We start from the raw sequence: 22,939 nt of genomic DNA on the forward strand, positions 1-22,939 counted from the left end.
GCTAATTGCAATCCCGCACCAAACAACAGATTAAGTTTACTTGTTAGTATGGCTCTCGGTCTATATAGAAATGCTCCTGAGGACTATTCCTTCATAGGTGTAGATGACATTAACCCTATTGTGCAATCCTGCAGTTTAGGAGTCCAAATTCAAAACAATGATGTTGCAACCTAACTTAACTATAGGACACAGTCCTTACTCAGCTGGGGAACAAATGGCCCCACCCTTTAGACCCCCATACCTAAACTAAGCTAAGGCTCCAGGCCCTTACCAGACCAACTGCAAACAGTTTTGGTTACCAAGTCCTTACTAATGCTTAAAATTTTATAAACCTTGAACAAACCCTACCTTAATCATGATGAGAACTTGCATGTTATAGAATATTTCCTTATGTTTCACTAATTTTGTATTTTCCCACATCCAACAACCCCAGGTTCCCTCTGTGGTACCCTGAATTGTAGGATACAGTACAGCCTATAGGGGACCAGTATCTCTAAAATTAGGCCTAGCTTCTAATCTGGAACCAAAATGAACTTTAGAAACATTTAAAGCATAACCATAAACGGAAAACTCTATTTTCAAGTGTACTACTAAACTACAAAACTTTCCATAAACCTTACCCAAATCAAATCAGAACTTAAACAAGGTTCATAGTAATGCTAGACTATGACCTTGTAGGCATATTTTACTATTTTGTATTTTCCCTCACCAAAAAATAAAAAAAAAGTTCCTACAGTGGTATCCCATAATTGCTTACTAAGATATAAGGGGTTCTAGTATCTTTGAATTACTCATTTGTTCCCGAAATGAATATTGGAAACAAAACAACAGAAGCAAGTTACATATCTACACCAAACAAAGAATGACTATGAACTAAAGCCAGTTTTTAATGCAATGCCTTAATTTCAAAATCCCACCTAAAGGGTGACACTTAAAACAAAAGAGCTTGTGAAAGTGACTAAGACATTCAAGATACATAGTAACCCTTTCTCACCTACAGTGCACTTACAAACAAAATCTGATTGGGAGCTTCACTCCGTTTACATTGTTAACACAAACAAACAATAGAGACTAAAATCTAAGCTTGCAAAATTCATTGGTAAATATGTCATTAATACTAAATTTATTATAGGTTTAAGCTCATTGGTAAATGTCATTAATACTAAATTTATTATAGGTTTAAGCATTCACTACATATAAACTCCAGCATCAAGTAATAGTTTAAAGTAAATAGATAACTTTTTTATAGGATTAATCCTAGTACAATTTTGAGACAGTTGTTGAAGCTTGTTAACTAGGTGGTAATTGTTAACCCGCCACCTTCCTTAACTTTAGTACTTGTCAAGTCAAGATTCTTTTTATGCTTAGTCATGTTTCTGGGCAGGGTTTGGAAGCTTGACATTATAATATCATTTGTTTATATGGAAATAAAACCATCACCTTCTATGTAGTACCTATTCCTCAACCTGGAATTGGTCATTGTAACTTGGTTAAAAGGTAGTTAACTGGCAGTTAAGGAGAATGATTAGGAGGAGTATCCTCACTCACCTGCCATCACCAAGCAATTTTTCTTCAGCCACTGTCTAGTGCAAATTGATTTTCTGCTACTCTCTCTGCCAGGCTGAGTTGAAACTTAAACTGTTTTTTTCCTAAATAATATCATGGAGGAAAAACAAGTAAATAGATGTTACAAACTACATAAGCATTTGTGTTGGCTCTCAGGGGTGAGTCTCCCATGGTGACTACTGAACCCTTCTAATACTTTCATCCTTGGCCCTTCTGGGCCTGTCCCTGCCCCTTCTACGCATACTTTTCCATCTTGATCTGGTGAAGATATACATGAGAAGGTGAGTTAATGCCACACACTTTCCTCAGATTATGAGCCAGGGATCTGGGTTAGTCTTTCTCAATGTGAAACCACCACCTTTATTCACAGCTTTCCACCATTTACTCCTACTGTTTTGAACTATGTTCCTTGATAGGGTATCTGTGGGAGATATGATCTTCCATAACACCTCAAGAAGTTTCCATCCATTGCTGCCTTTCTCAGTCACTTAGCTTTGGTTAAACCCAAGAATGCCCCTTCTTTAGTTGCTGGCGCTTTGTTAGCTAAATAAGTTAACCAGGTTGATACTCCTGAGGTGTTTGTACATCCTGTGAGAGTTGCTTCAGCATCAGCCTTGACATTCACAACAATGACACACGTTGCTATAGCCAGAAGTGAGCAGAGCACAAGCCAGTGTTCGGTCATGCACTGTAAAGGCGCTGTCACACTAGTGAAATTTCTGTTGACTTTTGAATTTGATGTCGACTTTTCATGTTTTGACAACGACTTTCTGGTGTCATCGTCACGAATTTTGAAAACGGTAATGATCAAATTTAACCCATCGCTACCGTCAACTTTATTGTTTGTTTATATCTTGGACAGCGCACATTTCAAGTCGTCAGATGTAAGATGGAGTTCTTGGTTCAGTGGACAAGATTGCCAGACAGTTTTTGGTCGAAGATATGGGGGAGAGACGATGCTTATGGGACCATTATCATGATAGTTTTATGAAAAAGGGTCTTAAATGAAAAAATGACCAAGAGATCACCATGCGACTTAGGGAAAACTTTCCTGAACTTGCTGATCTTTATACAGATAAGCATGCTATATCGTGAATATCGGATTGTTATATAGCCTAGGTCTGCTCTCATTGTTTTTGTTTTTTTTTGCATTAGCAAATAATATAAAAAAAAATCTTTAAAACTTTTGCAGTTTCTCTAGCTTAATTTATAATACAGTCTGACTGTGGTTGTGTAAAAAGATTACAAATAGCCTATATAGGCCAGGCCTAGCTTATTTTTTTAAATAAAACTTTTCACATCTTTTTAACCAGGACCGAACCCATAGACATTTTTTTGTCACAGCTCAGATGGTTTGTTTACGTTTTGACGACGACAACTACGGCATGAAGAAGAACGTGTGTGACAACCAGAGTACGGAATGACCTCGACTTCTTTGGAAAGTTGACGACAAATTCAGAAAAAGTCGACGGAAATTTTGCTAGTGTGACAGCACCTTAAGTCATATGCAGCATGCTGTGCACCCCAGGTTAACTTGACTTTTCCACTTGATTTTTGCCTTAAACACTACCCCTGTGCTTGGTGCATTCACAGTCCTTGTTTTGTATGCACAGAGAGGTCCTCACACTACAGATCTCCTTTATACAGGCAGCAGTGATGCCGTTTTTACTTCACAACATTGGCTTTTAGCAGTGTTACCATATGCAGTTCACCTGATTTTTTTACGTTATTTAAGATTTAATGGTTAGAATGCGTATTTTCCTATGTAGAGTTATTTTCCGTGATGTTAGAAAACTACACGTCACAACTTAACAAGTAATTTTGATGAAGAAAAATAAAGGATTTCAATAAAATTCATTTGTATAAATAAGCAGGATATGTTTTATATCTTTATTTTCATAATAAAACATAAAAAGGCAAAGTGAAGAATTTTATTCTTCAGTGCCGTGGCCTGTGGTCGGAAAAGCCGCAGAGGGTTGTCAGATGTCACCAGAAAGCCACAATAATAGACGGAATTCCTCAAAACGGCAACCCTGACAGGCAGTCCCCAGTCATCGACGAGGGTTCCGTTCACGGCCGGGTGCTGGTAAGCGAGAACTGCCACTAACCAAAACTCGGCAATTTGTGGTGCTTATGGCACTGAGTTTTGGTTAATGGCACCTTATGGCACCAATAACATAAACTTAACCCATTATGGCTTCATAAATCAGCGATTTTATGGTGATAGACAAGCCCCATAAAACCGGATCGCCATTAACCGAGACCGCTGATAACCAGGGACTGCTTGTATAGTGTTTATGGTTACCGGTATGGACTTTTCTCCTGATCATGCTGCTTTTTGGCCTGGCTGTTGTTTGCTGCAGGCCCTAGGATGCATTCACGCATAGCACACACACCTGTTCTCCCATGGGCTCTTCTAGTATGGTTGTTACCTAACATAAGGGAACCACCAGATTGGTGTTGCAGAGTATGTAGACATGAAGAAACTCTATAAAAACAAGAAATTATCACTTTTACACACATAATCTAACCCTAAACCTATTACAGGCAGTCCCCGGGTTACAACAGAGGTTCTGTTCTTGAGACGCGTCGTAAGCCGAAAATCGTCATAAGCCAGAACATCGTAAAAAATCCTAAGAAAACCTTACTTCTAATACTTTGGGTGCATTGAAAACTATGTAAACTGCATTCTTATTGCATTTTTCATCAAAAAAAAACTTCAAATATTGATTATTTTGCCTTTTTGGTGTCATATTTCTTCTGGCAGATGAGCGTTGTAGGCGTCGTAACCCTGGAACATGCGTCATAACCCTGGAAATAATGTCTGATGAATATAATTGAAAAGCGCCTTAACCTCGGAACGTTGTAAGCCGAACCCGTCGTAACCCCCCGGGGACTGCCTGTACTACTACAATTCGAGGGGACCCCAGTGGGAACAGGGGTTTTTGAGTGAGGGGAGCAGGAGGAAAGTGATTTGCGGGGCACTACCCAACTTACACAACCACCTAACCTAACCTAGGGCACCGTACCCCTACCTAGGCCTGTGGGAGGGGCTTTGCCTCCTCTGTGAACCCCCCCCCCCCTTTAAGGGCACTATGTCTCTGGCACAAATCCACTAGTTTTTGTGTATTTTCAGAATACACTAGACAAAAATCACCATAACTTAAATAACAGTTGCTACAGGATGCTGGAATTTCATCCACAGGATCTGGAATATTATCCCGTAAATGCTACTCAGAAGTCATGGCTATTGGCTCTATGTCTAAGAAGGAATTGAAATAGCGTTGGTAGGATAATGTATTCTTGTGCCGAGAAAATTTTCAAACACCCATGCCATTGGCCAAAGCTTCTGTGTTGTCAAAAAATGAAACTGTGATTGGCCAAACGTGTAAGACGTCATAGTGTCTCTGCAGACTTTAGTAGTTACACGGTTCATTTGAGCTAAAGCAAGAAACAGTAAACAGTAACAAAAGACTTAGAAAAAATATGGGAGGAAAAAAAGAATAGCATGAGTTTGATCACCGATATTTCAAGTTTTTTTTTTTTTTTTTTTTTTTTTTTTTTTTTTTTTTTTTTTAAGGGTCCACAATAATACAAAGTGTAAAAAGTCCGTGTATAATTTTGAAGACTTTAAAGAAAGCTTTCAAACCCTTCCCTGGGTTCATCTCCAGTCCAAATGAACAATTAGTTACAACGAGTACAGAGGTAAATTTAAAAAACAAGAGTCGTTGAAGAACGTTGACAACGGTCGTTAGCTCGTTAATGGGCCAGGACTTTTTACACGTTGTATTATTGTGGACCCTTTAGAACATTATAGTATATACTCTCGTGATAGAGAGTTTTTCCCTATTTCAAATTTTATTGAATTTCACTACATTATCTCACTTATATACCACTATTTATATACACTCCAACACATTCTAGAATAAAAACATTGAATATCACTGATATCCTCATACGGCCCTCTCCTAAACATTTACCCTTAATTCCTTTACAGCTGAACTTGTCAGTCTGCAGACTGGCAAACACCTGTTTCTATGGAGTGCAAGGTTAAGGGTGAATTACCACCTGAGAAGATTGGACATGGTAGCTTTTCTGTTTTCCTGCCAGATTTTTGGCAGCGTTATCTCACTCTACTGAACAGTCCAGTACTGGGTTCTCCTTTAATCTTCCCAAAGAAAAAGGCTGCAGCAGCAGTGGAAAAGAAGCAATTGCATCATAGTATTAATCTTATTCAACAGATAGTCTCCTACAAACCCCCCATGGTTTCATAGGTATGTAACTGCAACTAGACCCTCAAGAGCTTTTACCATATATCCCACCTCAGCCACCCCACTTTGTTCCTAATGTCAAAGGAAGTGCTTTTGGATGGAAGTTGAGGTAGGGTGGTCCCCGTCTCACCCAACATAATCACCAGTTAACCTTCTTGTTACCAAGTTACAATGACCGATTCTATCTCGCGCACTGAAATTCTTCCACATAAAATTCACTGGTTTGAATACCTTGGAGAAATACAAATTTCTCAAAAAATTTATGTAAACAACTAACTGATTTCACATTGTATAGCTCTGCACTTATGTTAGGCATGATTAACTTTAACTTTTCAAATAGATAGTTTAGGGTTTCTTGTCCTAATTTTGTAAGCATATTTATTTCAGAATTGGCTACGCTATAGCAGAGCGACTTGGGGTAGATGGTGCTCATGTTGTTGTTAGCAGCAGAAAACATGCAAATGTTGAAAGAGCTGTCACAACCTTGCAGAGCAAGGGATGTTCAGTTTTTGGAATGCCATGCCATGTAGCAAAGGATGAAGACCGGGAAAACCTTGTAGCAAAGGTAAACATCAATTATGAAAATGAATACATATGCTTAATATCTGTTAAATAGTTGTTAAGTGTGAATCCTTACACTGAGACTTGCATTAATATTTCATGTGTAATTTAATTTTTTAAAGGTGAACAAAGGAGGCTATGCTCATGTTTAACCACAGACTTGTTAGTTTTTATTTCATCAACACATGCCAAACCTTGGATAGTTCTGTGAGTGGGGAGGAGTTTATTGCAGTAATTGATTTTCACTTGTCTCTTGTTATACTAGCAAGGTACTGGATACCTTGGTATCCTGTTCCTTGGCATATAGGGACCTCAGCAGTCTCTTTCACCATACTTATGAAGAGTATATATATATTTTTTTTTTATCTTTCGTAGCAGCACTGAACATAGCATACATTTTCCTCATTGTCAAGATTCCCAGCTTTTTGGGTTATAAAACTAAGGCTAGACTAATTAAATATTAAGGACAAACAGAACTTGTAAAAAAGGTAGACCACCAGTCCCAGTGAGCTCTCCAGATAAAATGCTCCCATATCCACCAGCTTGTTAGTAGGTTGGGGTGTAGGTAATCCCCAGGGAAACTAAAATTTTTAGTAAGGCAAACTCACAGAAAATTAATATTATTGATGGCACAATAAGAAAGAAGACAGATGTACATAGTGGAAATTTATGTACGTATAAAGAACATATTACGTACTATTTATGGAAAAATGTATTTTTTATGCATGACACTTACCTGGCAGGTATATATATAGCTTATCCTCTTGTCGCACTGGCAGAATTTCAAAACTCGCGGCAACCGCTAGTACACTGGTAGTTCAGGTAATGGCCACCCCGTTCCCGTGGCGCTGGTGCTCGGAACCATTCCCGTTTTCCTCAGATTTTCTCTGCCAGCCGAACCGGCAACATCGTTGTTGGTTCTCTGATAGAATTTCCTGCTCGTTGACTGACTTTTTGGATATTGGTATCGTATTCACGAAGTTAGCTTGGCAATCGCAATTGATCTTGCATTAGTATGTCTGATTCAGGGAGTATGTTTAGAGTTTGTGTGAAAGAAGGGTGTAAAGTGAGACTGCCGAAATCATCGGTAGATCCCCATACTGTATGTAAGAAGTGTCGAGAGTTTGTATGTACGTGGGATAATAGGTGCAATGAATGTGAGTGCCTGAATGAGAAAGAGTGGAAGGCTCTTGTTAAGTATATAGAGAGACTAGAAAAAGATCGGGTGAGAAGGTCAGTTTCTAGAAGTGAGAGATCTGGTTCTTCGAGTAAACCTATGAATGAATCTTTGCCTGTGTCTTCTCCAGCTCATTCCCATGTAGATGTAGCACCTTCCCCTCAGGTTTCTCCTGTGCCCGTTGCTGTATCTGAGGATACTACTGATCCACAAATTGTGAAAGTGTTCGCTGCCCTTGCATCCATGGGAGATCAGATTAAACGGTTAACGGACAAAGTGGAAGTGTTTAATGACAGTGTTGTGGAGGGGGCGTCTGATCGTCCCTCTCGTGCTCCTAGACCTAGACCTCTGTCAAGCTCCCAGACCCAAGGGAGAAGGCATGTCGACGGTTGAAGGGAGGCGAGAGGGGTTTACTCTCGATCAGGCGTCCCTTCAGGCAATCCTGTGGCGTCCCAGGCTGCAGCAGTACGCCATAGGAAAGACGATACTGGGAAGTGCGTTTATTCGTCGGATAGTTCGACTTCAGGAAGGAGTAGGGCGTTTTTGTGGAAGTATCGCGTCCTCTCAAGAGGTCATACGTGCCGACCTCATCACAGGATGAAAGGGTTTTTGAACAAGAAGGTTGGAGTAGCCCTGAGAATTTTTCATCGGAGGATGAAGAAGCAATCCCTATCAAGAGGAAGAGGATTTCGCGTCCTTTAGAGGTGACTAACCGTGCGGTGAGCGGTGTTTCCCCTATTAGAGAAACTCCGCTACGTAGACGTCAGGATCGCTCGCCTCTCCGTTTTAGCCCAGTGCGTCCTCGTTCTCCTCCGCCTCAGGAGTCTCGTAAGGAAGCGGAGACTAAGGAAGTTCTGCGAGACATGCAGGAGAAATTAGCAGTGATTGTTAAATCATGGAAAAGCCCCCGAACAACAACCTTCGGCTAGACGTAAGGGACTCATCTCTCCCAGTTAAGTCTTCCAAGAGGACGCAGGACGTACAGTTGCCTCCTCGTTCTCAGGCGGGATCTTCTCGTAACCCAGGACGCAGTGCGTCCTATAGGAAGGACGTATCTCCGACACTGCAGGACGCAAGAGGAAGAGTGATGGACACATGGTGGACGCAAACGTTACGGAGGACGCAGGACGCAGGCGGCAGCATGTGGATACATCTTTCCGACAAGGAAGAGAGGGGTTTTACAAGGAGGCAGTTCCGCATTCGCTGTCCAGGCAAACTGTGGATAAGGATCCCGCTATGGAGAGTCATCAGGATCTTGGGTTTCAGGATATTTCTTCTCAGGAGGAAGACTTCGTTGAGTTTTCGGAAGAGGACAAGAATGTGGAAGCTCCTTCCTCGGACTACAAGAAGCTAACCGAGTGCCTCCTTTCATTGTTTGAAGGAGATTTTCAACCTTCAGCCCCGCCATCTCCTCTATCTCAATTTTCGAAGACGAAAACACCCAAGAAATCTTTTTTGAAAATGACCTTGTCGATTTCAGCGAAGAAAGCCCTTCAACGTGTTAATGAGTGGTTGAAGAAGAAGAGAGAGTCGGGGAAGACTTCTTTTGCTTTCCCACCGGCCAAATTGGCTTCGAAGTCTGGTGTTTGGTACGCTACATGGGGAAAGTCTTGGCCTGGGAGTTCCTGCCTCCTCCCAGGGAGACTTTTCTAATATAGTGGACAGCTCCCGTAGGCATGCCTTACACGCAGCCAAAGTGTGGTGGACTTCTTCAGAGTTCGACCATTTACTCAAGGGTATATATCGGACTTTTGAAGTTTTTAATTTTCTTGATTGGTCGTTGGGTGCATTAGCTCGGACTGCAGAGATGGGAGATTCTTCAGACTCGGATTTGCCTAGAAGTATCATGTCCTGTATGGATAAAGCCTTAAGGGATGGAGCTGATAAACTTGCTTCACTGTTTACAGCAGGCGTTCTAAAGAAGAGGTATCTTTTGTGCTCGTTCGCTGCGAAAGGAGTCTCGAACGCGCAAAAGTCGGAGTTGATGTTCTCCCCACTTTCAGGACAACTTTTTCCACAGGATATCATTAAGGATATCGCACTTTCCCTTACTCAGAAGGCTACACAGGATCTGCTGACGTCTTCAGTAAGGAAGTATTTACCCGCTAAGGTAGTGAAGAAGACACCGAAGGAAACACAGCAGCCCTTTCGGGGTAGGACTTTTTCCCGACCAGCCTTTAGAGGGAAAAGAGTTCCAGCCAAAAGAGGTTCGAAAACCTCAACCAAACAATGATTTAGAAGTCCTCCAGACGTGTGTTGGGGCCAGACTTTTAGACTTCTGGGAAGTCTGGCCAAACAAAGGAGCGGATCCTTGGTCTGTAAGGGTAGCGAAGGAAGGCTACAAGATCCCCTTCCTAAAGAAACCACCTCTCGCTACAGCTCCGAGAGCCCTAGGGGCTCATTACATCGATTTAGAGAAGAGAGAGGCTCTTTGGCATCAAGTTGTCAGTATGTTAGAGAAGGGAGCCATAGAACCTGTTCTGGATCACGAATCCCCAGGTTTTTACAACCGTCTTTTTCTGGTACCGAAGTCATCAGGAGGTTGGAGGCCAGTACTGGACGTAAGTCAGCTAAACTTGTTCGTAGAAAAGACCAAGTTTACGATGGAGACGAACGATTCAGTACTGGCAGCAGTACGACCAGGGGACTGGATGGTAACGCTGGACCTTCAGGATGCATATTTCCATATTCCGATTCATCCAAGGTCCAGGAAATATTTGAGATTCGTGATCCAGGACAAGATATATCATTTCAGAGCCCTTTGCTTCGGGCTTTGCACGGCCCCTCAAATCTTTACAAGGATGATGACGAACGTGGCGAAGTGGCTTCATTTGTTAGGAGTCAGAATCTCTCTCTACTTGGACGATTGGCTCATAAGAGCACAATCAAAGCAGCAATGTCTGGAGGACACGGACCTCACATTGGATTTAACAAAGCAGCTGGGTCTGATGGTGAACCTGAAAAAGTCACATCTGAGCCACACAGGAGCTAGTTTATTTGGGGATTCTGATATCCTCAGTGACTTTTCGAGCTTTTCCGTCACCCGAAAGGCAGACCATGTGCCTTCGGAAAGTGCAAGAATTCCTATCGAAAGACCAATGCTCGGCGAGAGAGTGGATGAGCCTGCTGGGGACACTCTCTTCGTTAGAACGGTTCATTTCCCTAGGGAGACTTCACATGAGGCCCTTACAGTTCTTTCTGAACGAAGTCTGGCCAAGAAGATCGCAACCAGATTCTTTCCTGTTTCCAATTCCTTTGAAGATAAAGGAGGAACTAAAGTGGTGGCTAGCCCCGGGAAGGTTAGCAGAGGGTACATCACTCCAGCAGAGGAACCCAGACCTGATATTATTTTCCGACGCGTCAGACGCAGGCTGGGGAGCGACGCTGGGCCCTCGAGAGGAGTCAGGCCTTTGGAACGAAGAAGAGAAAGCTTGGCACATAAACAGGAAGGAACTGATGGCGATCTTCTTGGCTCTGAAAGCGTTCAGACCGTGGATCAGCGGCAAAGTGGTGCAGATCAACGCGGACAATACCACAGCTCTGGCATACATACGAAAACAAGGAGGGACCCACTCGTTTTCTCTTTGCAACTTAGCGAAGGAGATTCTTCTGTGGTCGGAGAGAGAAAACGTCACCCTGCTCACCAGGTTCATTCAAGGGGAGAAGAACGTCAGAGCGGACCTGTTGAGCAGGGAGGGACAAGTGCTTTCCACGGAGTGGATATTGCATCATCAAGTATGCCAGAGGCTGTGGAAGCTTTGGGGCAGGCCAGTGGTGGATCTCTTCGCTACCGCAACGACGAAGAGGTTACCGAACTACTGTTCTCCAGTCCCGGACCCTCTTGCAGTCGCAGTAGATGCCTTCCTACTAGATTGGACGGGGCTAGACGCGTACGCATTTCCCCCGTTCAAGATTTTAGGAAGGGTAATGAAGAAATTCAGAGAAAGTCAAGGAACAAGGCTGACTCTAATAGCTCCATACTGGCCGGCCCAAACGTGGTTCACAGAGGTAGTAGAATGGACAGTGGATTCTCCAAGTAAGTCTACTCCGAGAAGTCTACCCACGAGAGTAGATCTTCTCAAACAACCCCACTTCGACAGGTTCCACAAGAACACCCTCGCTCTGGGTCTGACTGCGTTCAGACTATCGAAAGACTTGTCAGAGCGAGGGGGTTTTCTAGAGGAGCAGCGAAGGCAGTTGCGAGAGCACGAAGACCTTCAACTATCAAAGTGTACCAGTCGAAGTGGGAGAACTTCCGCAAATGGTGTAAGAATCGGAAGATTTCTTCATCCAGTACCTCTGTGACCCAAATTGCAGATTTCCTTCTGTATCTGAAGAAGGAAGTGGGTTTGGCAAATCAAACCATTAAAGGTTATAAATGTATGTTGTCTGCAGTGTTTAGGCACAGAGGTTTAGATCTGTCCAATGACGCAGATCTTAGAGATCTTCTCAGATCTTTTAATACGAAGAAGGAACGACTTTGCAGAGCTCTTCTTGGAATTTGGATGTCGTTCTCAAATTCTTAGAAACGGATAGGTTTGAACCTATGGACAGTGCTTCTTTGCGAGAGCTAACGAAGAAAACTATTTTCTTGGTAGCCTTAGCTACAGCTAAAAGGATTAGCGAGCTGCAAGCTATTAACAATCAAGTAGGATGGAAGCACAACAAAGCAGTTTGTTCGTTTCAAGAGGAATTCTTAGCCAAGAATGAGAATCCTTCGCATCCGTGGCCAAGGTCATTTGAGATTGCAGGACTGGCTGATCTAGTAGGTCAAGAACAGGAAAGGGTTCTTTGCCCAGTAAGAGCTTTACGTTATTACGTAGAAAGAACAAGAAGCATTAGAGGGACTTCAGGTTCTCTCTGGTGTTCTGTCAAAGATCCTTCTAGACCTATGTCTAAGAATGCATGGCTTTTTTCTTAAGAGAAGTCATTAAGGAAGCGCATTTGCTTTGCCAGGAAGAATGCTTCGGATTGCTTAAAGTTAAAGCTCACGAGGTGAGAGCGGTAGCTACGTCCTTGGCATTCAGAAAAAATTTAGCCCTCAAGGACATTATAGATTCTACGTTTTGGAGGACAAATTCGGTATTTGCCTCGCATTACCTAAGAGACGTGAAGACAACTTTTGATAATTGTCAAACGTTAGGCCCGTACGTATCCTCAGGTACAGTACTGGGCAAAGGAGTTTCCACCCCATAACCTACTAACATGCTAGGCTATTATTTTAATTAGGTTATAGTGTTTTTATGGTTGTCTGAGAAGGTTATTACCTGCTCAGTTTTTTGGTGTAGTGTTTTGTTATAGTGTTTGTGTGTGGTTCAGGTGATTAACTTTCCTAGCATGAATGCCCGTGGTAAATGAGGGCTAGGGTTCTCTGTCAGCAAATTGGTCATGTCCAGTTGTCAGACCCTTGTTATTAGCTTTCTCAACAAACAGGTCACATCCTAGTTGAGAGCTACTAAGGTTTAGCAGGCTAAGAGGCAGGACCTACGAAGTCAGCTACCTTAGCAGGTAAGGAACCTAATAGTAATTTTAAAAATTAGTTAATTTTTAAATTATGACGATGTTGCTGTCTATGACCCACCTCCAAATGTGTCAATCAGCTATATATATACCTGCCAGGTAAGTGTCATGCATAAAAATGATATTGTTATGATACAATAAAGTTTTATGCATACTTACCTGGCGGTATATATAATTAAAAGGTATTCCCACCCTCCTCCCCTCAGGAGACAGGGTTCAGAGAAAATCTGAGGAAAACGGGAATGGTTCCGAGCACCAGCGGCCAGCGGGAACGGGTGGCCATTACCTGAACTACCAGTGTACTAGCGGTTGCCGCGAGTTTTGAAATTCTGCCAGTGCGACAAGAGGATAAGCTATATATATACCTGCCAGGTAAGTATGCATAAAACTTTATTGTATCATAACAATATCATATTGTTAAAAACAAAATTTTTTCAATGCAAATTCATGACTTTGTTCCTACAAGGATACAGCCCATCATCTTTTTTATGAATATACGTACTTTCGATGCGAGCTGGTTCAGTCATTACAGTTTGGTAACTTGGTAGTTAACTATCATCTGGTAGTTTGGGAATTCGGGTTTTGCCCACTCACCTGACTGTCAAACTCACTTTCCTTTTGATCATCTAGTCAAGATGTGTCTGTTGCTGCTGTGGTTATGAAAACCAACTTAGTTGTGATGCTTATTGTTATTATGTGTTTTGTATTTTGTGTGTGTGTGGGGTTTTTCTTTATGTCCGGGATACTTGATCCATGAGTCAACTTTTTGTGTCACTTTGATAACCTGATTTGTTTATATTGAGGTTGTATATAGTCTTCATGTTTGCAATTTTATAATAGTTTTACCATTGTTCACTCTTTTTACCTTTGTGTGCAGCAAGACTAGACTTATATGTTAGAGAAGGTATCATATATTTATGAAAGTTTCATATAGTACATTCTTTTCTGCAGAGATAGATTGTTCATATGAAGTTCTCCAGGTTAGTGCATAGGGTTACCTTCTCTGTCCTTCCTGCTCTCTTCTACTCTGGACCACTGAAGATTGGACAGTATTGCCAGTATTGTGAGTCTTCTCTGGGTTATCTTTAGGGAATTTCTGTGTTTGCCATTTGCCAGGTGAAGACACTGGTCTTTTATTCCTCTGTGACTGAAGCATCAGGAGAATGTAAGATTATGCACCACTAAGATCCTGCTCTCTATCTTTGTAGGATATGACAGGTTCTTGGTGGAAGGGCTGAAGACTCATAAGTTTTTCATCTGCTACATACTTACTTCTCTGCTTCTCTGGTCACAAGCTTTTGAAGAAGGTATTGCTAAGACAGCTGTGGTTGTGTCGTAAGCCATTCTGTCAGTTGCAAGATGGATTTGACAGAAAGGTTCCTGTGCATTTTCTAGGTTGCTGTTATTTAGCTAGAGAAGGTATGGTGCACATACATCTTGTGCTACAGAGTTCCCATTAATGTAGGGGCAACCCTTGGCTCCACTGCCACCCCCATTGTAAGTTTGAGAAGCATTGACCAGAGGCAGTAACCACCTGTAGTAGCTCTCTCAACAGGTAAGGAAACAGATAAGCATTTATTTGCTGGCAACCTTTCTAATCCAAATTTATTACTTAAATAATGCTTTGAAGTAGATTATGTCCATGCTTTTCCACCTCCTGTCAGTGTGGAATCAGCAGTGTACGTACGTAATTACTTGGTAAGTTACTTAGTATGTATATGAAAATTAGACTTTATATATACTTATTAAGTAATTGCATGATCGGAGCCCTGCCCTCCTCCCCTCATTGACATTAGAGCAGATAACAAAATGAGCTCTTTGCTGGTTTGTTACATTAAGTCCCAGAGAGTGGGCAGGACTTGTGCAACTACACACAAATGGAAGAAACACCACGGCACGAATCTTTAAGCTGCCGAGGTTAGAGAACCATAGCTATGTAGTTACTTGGTAAGTTGTATATATAAACCTAATTTTATTATAAAAATATCATATTTATTACTTTGTGTAATGGCAAGATATGATTTTTCTTACTGAATGTTTTCATTCCAGACTGTTGAGAAGTTTGGTGGAATTGATATTTTAGTCTCCAATGCTGCTGTGAATCCAACAGTTGGTGGTGTGCTAGATGTAAGTTTTATATCCTTCCAAAAGAGCTTGTATTTTCTGTTGAGTTGTTACATTGCTAAGTATTTGTTTTCTGCCTTGTTTCATGGCAACTTATTTTATTATAATTCCTAAGCTATTTGCTTTTTTGTTAGTTTGCTTTGCCGGTTTTTATATGTCCAAAGAGTTAATTAGCTATTGACAAAGAAGAGCTTATTATTTGTTTCTTTATATTATCGCTGGAGTTTATCCATTTCTCAACTCTGGTAAATTGCAGTAATTTAATGTTTTTGATGCTTTTTACATAAGACTTGGTTTTTATAACTTACTTTCAATACTTGCATAAACCCCAAAATTATGGTCTAAAACCTGGTACAGCATATTAACTAAAAGATGACCTATTCACTAAACCGAAGAAAATTATTGTTGTTATAGTAAGTACGGAACTAGTGATTACATTGCTGCCTCCTTATTTCATAGTTACATAATCAGACATAGTACATGTAATTGTTTTGCTTAGTAATAAAGATAACTGTATCACATAACTAATATTTATGAATATAGGTGTATTTCACATATGCCATAGTGCTGTAAAGACTAAAACTACAGTGTTATCAACTTGGTCAGTCTCCATCACCCAATAGAAGAGTAGTGTCATCGTTACACCCCACATGGTATACTGTGATCTTTACTAAAGGGTGTACGCAGCAACCCTTCAGCTCTTAAGTGCACCAACTTTGTATCCTATTACTTTACTTTCTTTCCCACTTCCTTTCTTCTGTCTTGCTGTCCAACATCTGTAACTGGGGTTTTCTCCTACTTTTATATATCTAGATTTTTGTACACACACTAAGGGAAATGAAACGGGCAATGAACCGGGAAAAGGCCAAGAGAGGAAAAAACAACTCTCGCCTAGGTGGTTAAGAAAAGATTGGCGTAGATGATTGGGTTTGAGCACTCTTCACCCGATCTAGGCATGTTGCCAGATATCACAAGGTTCCTTGCTTTCAACTGGATCCAGCTAGGCGCTAGAAATTATCCTATTGTTAAGACCGAGTGTTTGTAGCGATGAAAAATACAAATTGTCATAGAAAATTTGTCATTTCATATTGATCTTGCTGTCCAATCACTTTAGCTCTTTTAAATTATCATGAATGCTCAATGGCTGAAAGTACCCAAGTGCTTGACACACATTTTCAGTAACTTTTATATTCCTTAAAATCAAACATCTTATATTACTTATGACCCCTTTTTGCCCCCACTGTTTCTTCACATGTTCACCCTTTGAAGATGAAATGGTGTTTCAAATTGGCTAAAGATTTCTTTTATCTGGTGAAGTACCCCAGCTTTTGGCTAACGCTTACAGTGTTTGTCAGCATACATAAAACTAGTTAGCTTGATATTTGTCAACAGAAACTTTGAATTTTGTATCTCAAATCGGACCATTCAGTGAAGAAAGTATATCACTGTCAAATGTATCAAATCTGTGTATGTGTATTGAAAATTTATGAAGGTCTTAAAAAAAGCATTGTTATTTCTTATTTTGGGTTTACATTACAGTGTCCTCCAGGTGTTTGGGACAAGATCTTTGAAATCAATGTAAAGAATGCCCTGCAGTTAAGCCAACTGGTGGTACCTGAGATGCAAAAGAGAAATGGTGGAGCCATTGTTTATGTGTCTTCTATTGCTGGATTCCAGCCTATGCCAGTAAGTACATCTCAAATTATTCTAGATTAGCATCGGTTATAAAGTATTTCCTCCCTCTGGTTAATTGTATGTAGTTTAGGTTAATCTTTAAGGGACAGGCAAACATTAGGGTTGGCCAATTTAAGAAAAAAAACGTCGGTAGAAAGAGGGATTTTTCTGTATCTTCCATGGAAAGTTAACAGTGAATATTTACAACTTGTGCAGGGCCTCTTTTCAAAAAATAACTCATAAATTTTACCAATGTATGTATATTTTTTCTAATAATTTTATTTTGTAAAATCATAATTACGCACCATATTATAACAGAACTAAAATCAATTACAAATTCTGAGTACAGGCAGTCCCCGGGTTACGTCGGGGGTTCCGTTCTTGAGACACATCGTAATCCAAAAATCGTCGTAAGCCGGAACATCGTAAAAAATCCTAAGAAAACCTTACTTTTAATGCTTAGGGTGCATTGAAAACTATGTAAACTTCATTCTTATTGCATTTTTCATCACAAAAAAAAACTTCAAATATTGATTATTTTGCATTTTTGGTGTCATATTTCATCTGCCAGATGAGCGGTGTAGGCGTCGTAACCCTGGAAATAATGTCTGATGAATATAATTGAGAAGCGCCTTAACCTCGGAACGTCGAAACCCGAACCCGTTGTAACCCCCGGGGACTGCCTGTATATTTATTGTAAAATACTTACGAGAGTTACTGAGATGGGAGGATGCAGTAACTTTCGGTGAGGTATACATATTTTTTCTAATATTTCTTTGCACTTTTCTTTACAAAATTACAATTACATATAACTGACATAATATCATAAAAGATAAGAACTAAAACCAGCAGCAATCCCTGTGTATATTTATTAGCAAATAAATAAAAAGACACCATGGGATAGAGAGGGGCAATACATTCCTCCATCAAGTCTCGAGGCATACTGTTCGCTCTTTGTCCTATGCTGAGGTACTACAGTTGCCATTATTCATTTATGGATCATTAAAGCAATATGAACATCTATCCTGCTAAGTTCATCCAAATCATATGACGCATAATATTAATACTTAAATAAGTTAGCCCGTCCATCAATCAAAACCCGTTATAGATACTCATATGATGATGCCCGTCCAGTAAGGGTTAGGAGTTTCATATTTCTTTAGAACATCTTAAGTGTCGAACCTCTCATTTTTTCTCTATTGAAAATGTCCTTCATTTGATTTTAGTTCAATAGACAACTCTTACAGCTTATGCAGATTACAAACACAATATTAATTTACCCACATAATTATTACTGTATTACTACTATTATAATAAATTAGTTATATCAGACCACTGAGTCACTCATGTAGACTTATACTGCTGTCCTGAAGGATCTGCTCTTAAAGGGTGAAAAATGGAGCAATACTACTTGAAGTTGGACAGCTGTAATCACAACAAAATGGCTACAAACGTGAAGTACATAAAATCTTGACATGTGTTGGGTTAATGTGTAGACGTCACAGACGCATTGCTACATCTGTACATATACCAGTCAGAATGTAAAGACAGAAAATCAGCAAAGGAACTGAAATCTCATGAATCTTCCATTAAAGGGTTTTGCAGTATCTAAATATATTGAAGGATGGTGATCCTTTTCCAAGATGAACTGCTGGCCATACAAATGTGGGTAGAACTTCTTGGTAGCCCATACAACTGCCAAGCATTCTCTCTTGATTACATCATACCTCTGCTCCACCTCAGAGAAAGACTGGCCACTTCTCATCATCATGTTCCTATAAAAGTACAGCTCCAAGTCCTGTACTGGATGCATCTGTACAAAGAATAAAGGGTTTCTGGAATGTTATGAGTTTCAGAATAGGTGCTTAAGACAGACTTTCCTTCAGCTCTCTGAATGCCATATCCTCACTCTCACCCCATACTACCCTATTTGGCGCATTCTTCTTGGTGAGATTAGTTAGCGGCGCAGCAATCTCTGCATAGCCTGGAAAGTATGTAGATGTAAATGATAGTACATACTATATGTAAATGAATACATACATCCTTATAATAGAGTACATTTCTGCATAGTCTTTGGTTTTCTTTTTTCACATTGGGTTGCTATTTACCTATGTATTCTGATGATTTTATTATTAGTTCATTAACAGTAGTAGAACTGCTGGAGAGGATGGAAATATTAGTATAGGTACAATTATACATTTAGTTTTATCTATAATTCATTATTTTGACATAAGATAATCATTCATGACTTGACTTGGTCCTTTATTTCACAGCTACTGGGTGCCTATAGTGTAAGCAAGACAGCCCTTCTTGGTCTTACCAAAGCTGTAGCACAGCAGGTAGCTTCAGATAATATTCGTGTCAACTGCTTAGCCCCAGGCATTGTACAAACCAAATTTTCTAGTGCAGTAAGTAGATTGGATTTTTATGCATATTTTTTATTGGTTTTTAGTACAGCCTTCCATCTACTTTTCTTTCTTATTCTTTGTCTTGCTGTTATTTTCACTCTCATTTACAAAAAAAATTTTTCACTCATTTACAAAAAAAATTCTTTGAGTCAACTCGGTGAAAATCTAGAAATGTATCTAAATGGTAGTGTCAAACAGCTTTCAATAATGATAGCTGCGATGATAATGTAAGTTTTACAAATATAGTGCTCTTTCTGTAGATGATAAAGATAGAATCATTTATTATTCCTTGGCCTAATTAATTGCCAAACAGTTTACTGTGTCACATTCATTTAATTTAGGTGACTGATGATGAGTTGATATATTTTGTTTTGTGGCTCACTCTAAGAATTGGGAATACACATAATTCCTTGGATTCCAGTGCTTGGCTTTAAGTGTAATTTCATATTCCATTCCATTTCATACTTGAGTGCCAGATTTTTTAACAGCGAATCAAATTTCAAGTAATGTTTCTATTTTTTTTATTCTTCCTTCTCATTCCTCATGCTAGAAATAGACACCTTTTATGTTCAATACTAGTTGTCATGTAATATTTTTGGTTGACCAACAATTTCATGTATGACACTTACCTGGCAGGTATATATATAGCTATATTCTCTGTTCGCACTGGCAGAATTTTCAAAACTCGCGCCAACCGCTAGATCACTGGTAGTTCAGGTGATCGCCACCTACCCCTTCCGTTCCCGTGCGCTGGTGCTCGGAATCATTCCCATTTTCGTCAGATTTTTTCTGCCAGCCGAACTGGCAACATCGTTGTGGGTTCCCTGCTAGAATTTCGAACTCGTTAGCTGACTTTCGCTGTACTTTGATGGATTATTGGGTATCGTATTGGAAAGTTGGATTGGCAATCGCGTTTGGAATTTCTTATAATGTCTGATTCTGGTTTAGTATTTAGAGTGTGTGTGAAAGAAGGGTGCAAGGTGAGACTGCCGAAAGCCTCGGTAGACCCTCACACAGTATGTAAGAAGTGTAGAGAGGGTGTGTGTACTTGGGATAATAGATGTAATGAGTGTGAAAGTTTAAATGAGAAGGAATGGAAGACTTTCACTAAATATGTTGAGAGACTAGAAAAGGATAGAGTAAGGAGATCGGTATCTCGGAGTGAGAGGTCAGGCTCTTCTAGTAAGGCCTTGAATGCTTCTGTTATTTCTCCCCCTCCTTCCCAAGTAGAAGTTGTAGATCCTTCTCATCAGGTTTCTCCTGCGCCTGCTGCTGTTTCTGAGGATCCTAATTATGTGAAAGTGTTTGCCGCCCTTGCGTCAATGGGCAATCAGATTCAGCGTCTTACAGGACAAAGTGGGTACTTTTGAGAGTGTCAGTGTAGTGGAGGGGGCGGCTGATCGTCTCTCTCGTGCTCCAAGACCTAGGCCTCTGCCAAGCTCCCAGACCCAAGGGAGAAGGCATGTCGACAGTCGAAGGGAGGCGAGAGGGGTTCCCTTACGATCAGTCGTCCCTTCAGGCAGTCCTGTTGCGTCCCAGGCTGCAGCAGTGCGCCATAGAAAAGGCGACACTGGGAAGTGTTTTTTTCTTCTACCGATAGTTCTGCGTCAGGCAGGTATCGACGTTATGCGGAAGAATCGCGTCCGCTGAAGAGACGCATAGACCTACGTCATCTCAGATGAACTTGACGCTCAAGAGCGGTGGAGTAGCCCCGAGATTTTCTCATCTAGTGACGATGAAGACGTGGTTCCGGTTAAAAGGAGGAGAACTTTTCGTTCAAGGCAGGACGCAAGACTTCATTTAGACGGCGGTTCGCCTGATAGGAGCCCTCCTTCTGCATCCTGGGCAGTTTCTCCTGTATCTTCTCCTTCTCGTAGACCTCAGGTTCGAGCTTCTCGTCTTCGTTCCCCGCATGCTCAGGCATCCCGTCAGGAAACAGAGACTAAGGACTTTCTTAAAGAGATGCAAGGAAGGTTAGCCGATCTAGTTAAATCGTGGGAAACAACGAAACATCCTCCTACGAGACGTAAGGTAAGCGTCCTCCCTCCCCGTCAAGTCCTCCAAAAGGACGCATGATTGTTTGCCTCCTCCTCATCGCACTTCGTTATTCTCGTGTAGGACGCAAGTTACCGGGACAGGACGCAGGACGCAATCTCGGAGCGGATTCACGTTTTGTCGACGTATCTCAGAGGACGCAGGACGCAGGCGGCAGGAGCCTTCTTCTTCCCGAGAGGTTAGAGAAGATGTTCAGCAGCAAGACCTTGGATTACAAGATGTTTCTTCGGCAGAAGAGGAGATGGAAGACTTAGCGTCTGAAGAAGAGAAAGATGGTGAAACACCTTCTTCAGACTACAAGAAGTTAACTGATTGCCTTTTGTCAGTTTTTGAAGGGGAATTTCAGCCTTCAGCTCCGATGTCACCCCTTTCTCAATTCTCCAAGAATAAAACACCGAAGAAGTCATCGTTTTTGAAGATGAAGCTTTCAATTACAGCTAAGAAGGCTCTTCAAAGGATCGATACGTGGTTGAAAGATAAGAGGGAAGCGGGCAAGACTTCTTTCTCCTTCCTTCCAGCCAAATTGGCATCGAAGTCCGGAATCTGGTATGCGACGGGGGAAAGTCTCGGCCTGGGAGTTCCTGCCTCCTCCCAGGGGGATTTTTCCAACATTGTTGACAGTTCCCGCAGACATGCTTTGAATTCAGCTAAAGTTTGGTGGACGTCATCAGAGTTAGATCATCTCTTGAAAGGTATTTTCCGGACATTCGAGGTTTTCAATTTTCTTGATTGGTCCTTGGGGCTCTGGGACGAACCGTGGAAGATAAGGAATCAACTGCTTCGCCACTTCCAAGCAGTATTATGTCCTGCATGGACAAAGCCCTAAGGGATGGGGCGAATGAGTTAGCTTCGCTTTTCACCGCAGGAGTTTTAAAGAAGAGGTCACTCCTGTGCTCTTTTGCTGCAAAGGGCGTTTCTAACGCCCAGAAATCCGAATTGGTTTTTTCCCCACTCTCGGATCAGTTATTTCCTTCGGATCTTATCAAGGATATTTCGCTTTCCCTGACTCAGAAGGCGACGCAGGACCTTTTAACGTCTTCGGTAAGGAAATTTTTACCCACCAAAGTGGTTAAGAAGGCACCTAAGGAGTCAAGACAAGGCTAGTCAGCCCTTTCGAGGCAAGTCCTTTTCTCGTCCTTCCTTCAGAGGAAGAAGAGCTCCTTCCAAGAGGGGTTCGAAACCCAGTAATAAACAATGAAGAACAAGTCCTTCAGACATCATTGTGGGGCCAGACTCCAGAAGTTTTGGAGATTTGGCAAGAAAAGGGAGCAGATCCTTGGGTCGTCACGGTAGCCAAGGAAGGTTACAAGATTCCTTTTCTGAAGAAACCACTTCTTTCGACATCGCCAAGAGAGCTTGGAGCTCACTACAGCGATCCAGGGAAACAAGAAGCACTACAAGAGCAAGTACTTTCTATGCTCAGGAAAGGAGCAATAGAACCTGTTCTGGATCACTTATCCCCGGGATTTTACAACCGGCTTTTCTTAGTAGCGAAATCCTCGGGGATGGAGACCAGTACTTGGACGTAAGTCAACTCAACTTATTTGTGGAGAAGACAAAATTTACTATGGAGACGACCGATT

The 22,939-nt window shown here is 41.2% G+C and overlaps 1 protein-coding gene across 3 annotated transcripts in view; it reads left to right on the top strand.

The window, feature by feature from the left end:
• LOC135215657 (dehydrogenase/reductase SDR family member 4-like) overlaps window positions 1–22,939 on the top strand; it is a 111,080-nt gene that overhangs the window by 42,225 nt on the left and 45,916 nt on the right. For 2 of the 3 annotated variants that reach the window (XM_064250590.1, XM_064250588.1), the window contains exons 2-5: window positions 6,225–6,402; window positions 15,145–15,222; window positions 16,759–16,905; window positions 19,167–19,301. In XM_064250590.1, the coding sequence (XP_064106660.1) occupies window positions 6,225–6,402; window positions 15,145–15,222; window positions 16,759–16,905; window positions 19,167–19,301 (538 nt within the window). The remainder of the gene's footprint in view (window positions 1–6,224; window positions 6,403–15,144; window positions 15,223–16,758; window positions 16,906–19,166; window positions 19,302–22,939) is intronic. The other variant, XM_064250589.1, reaches the window with a different exon arrangement.

This window comes from Macrobrachium nipponense, chromosome 5 (genome assembly GCF_015104395.2).
Source record: "Macrobrachium nipponense isolate FS-2020 chromosome 5, ASM1510439v2, whole genome shotgun sequence".
Lineage (NCBI taxonomy): Eukaryota > Metazoa > Arthropoda > Malacostraca > Decapoda > Palaemonidae > Macrobrachium > Macrobrachium nipponense.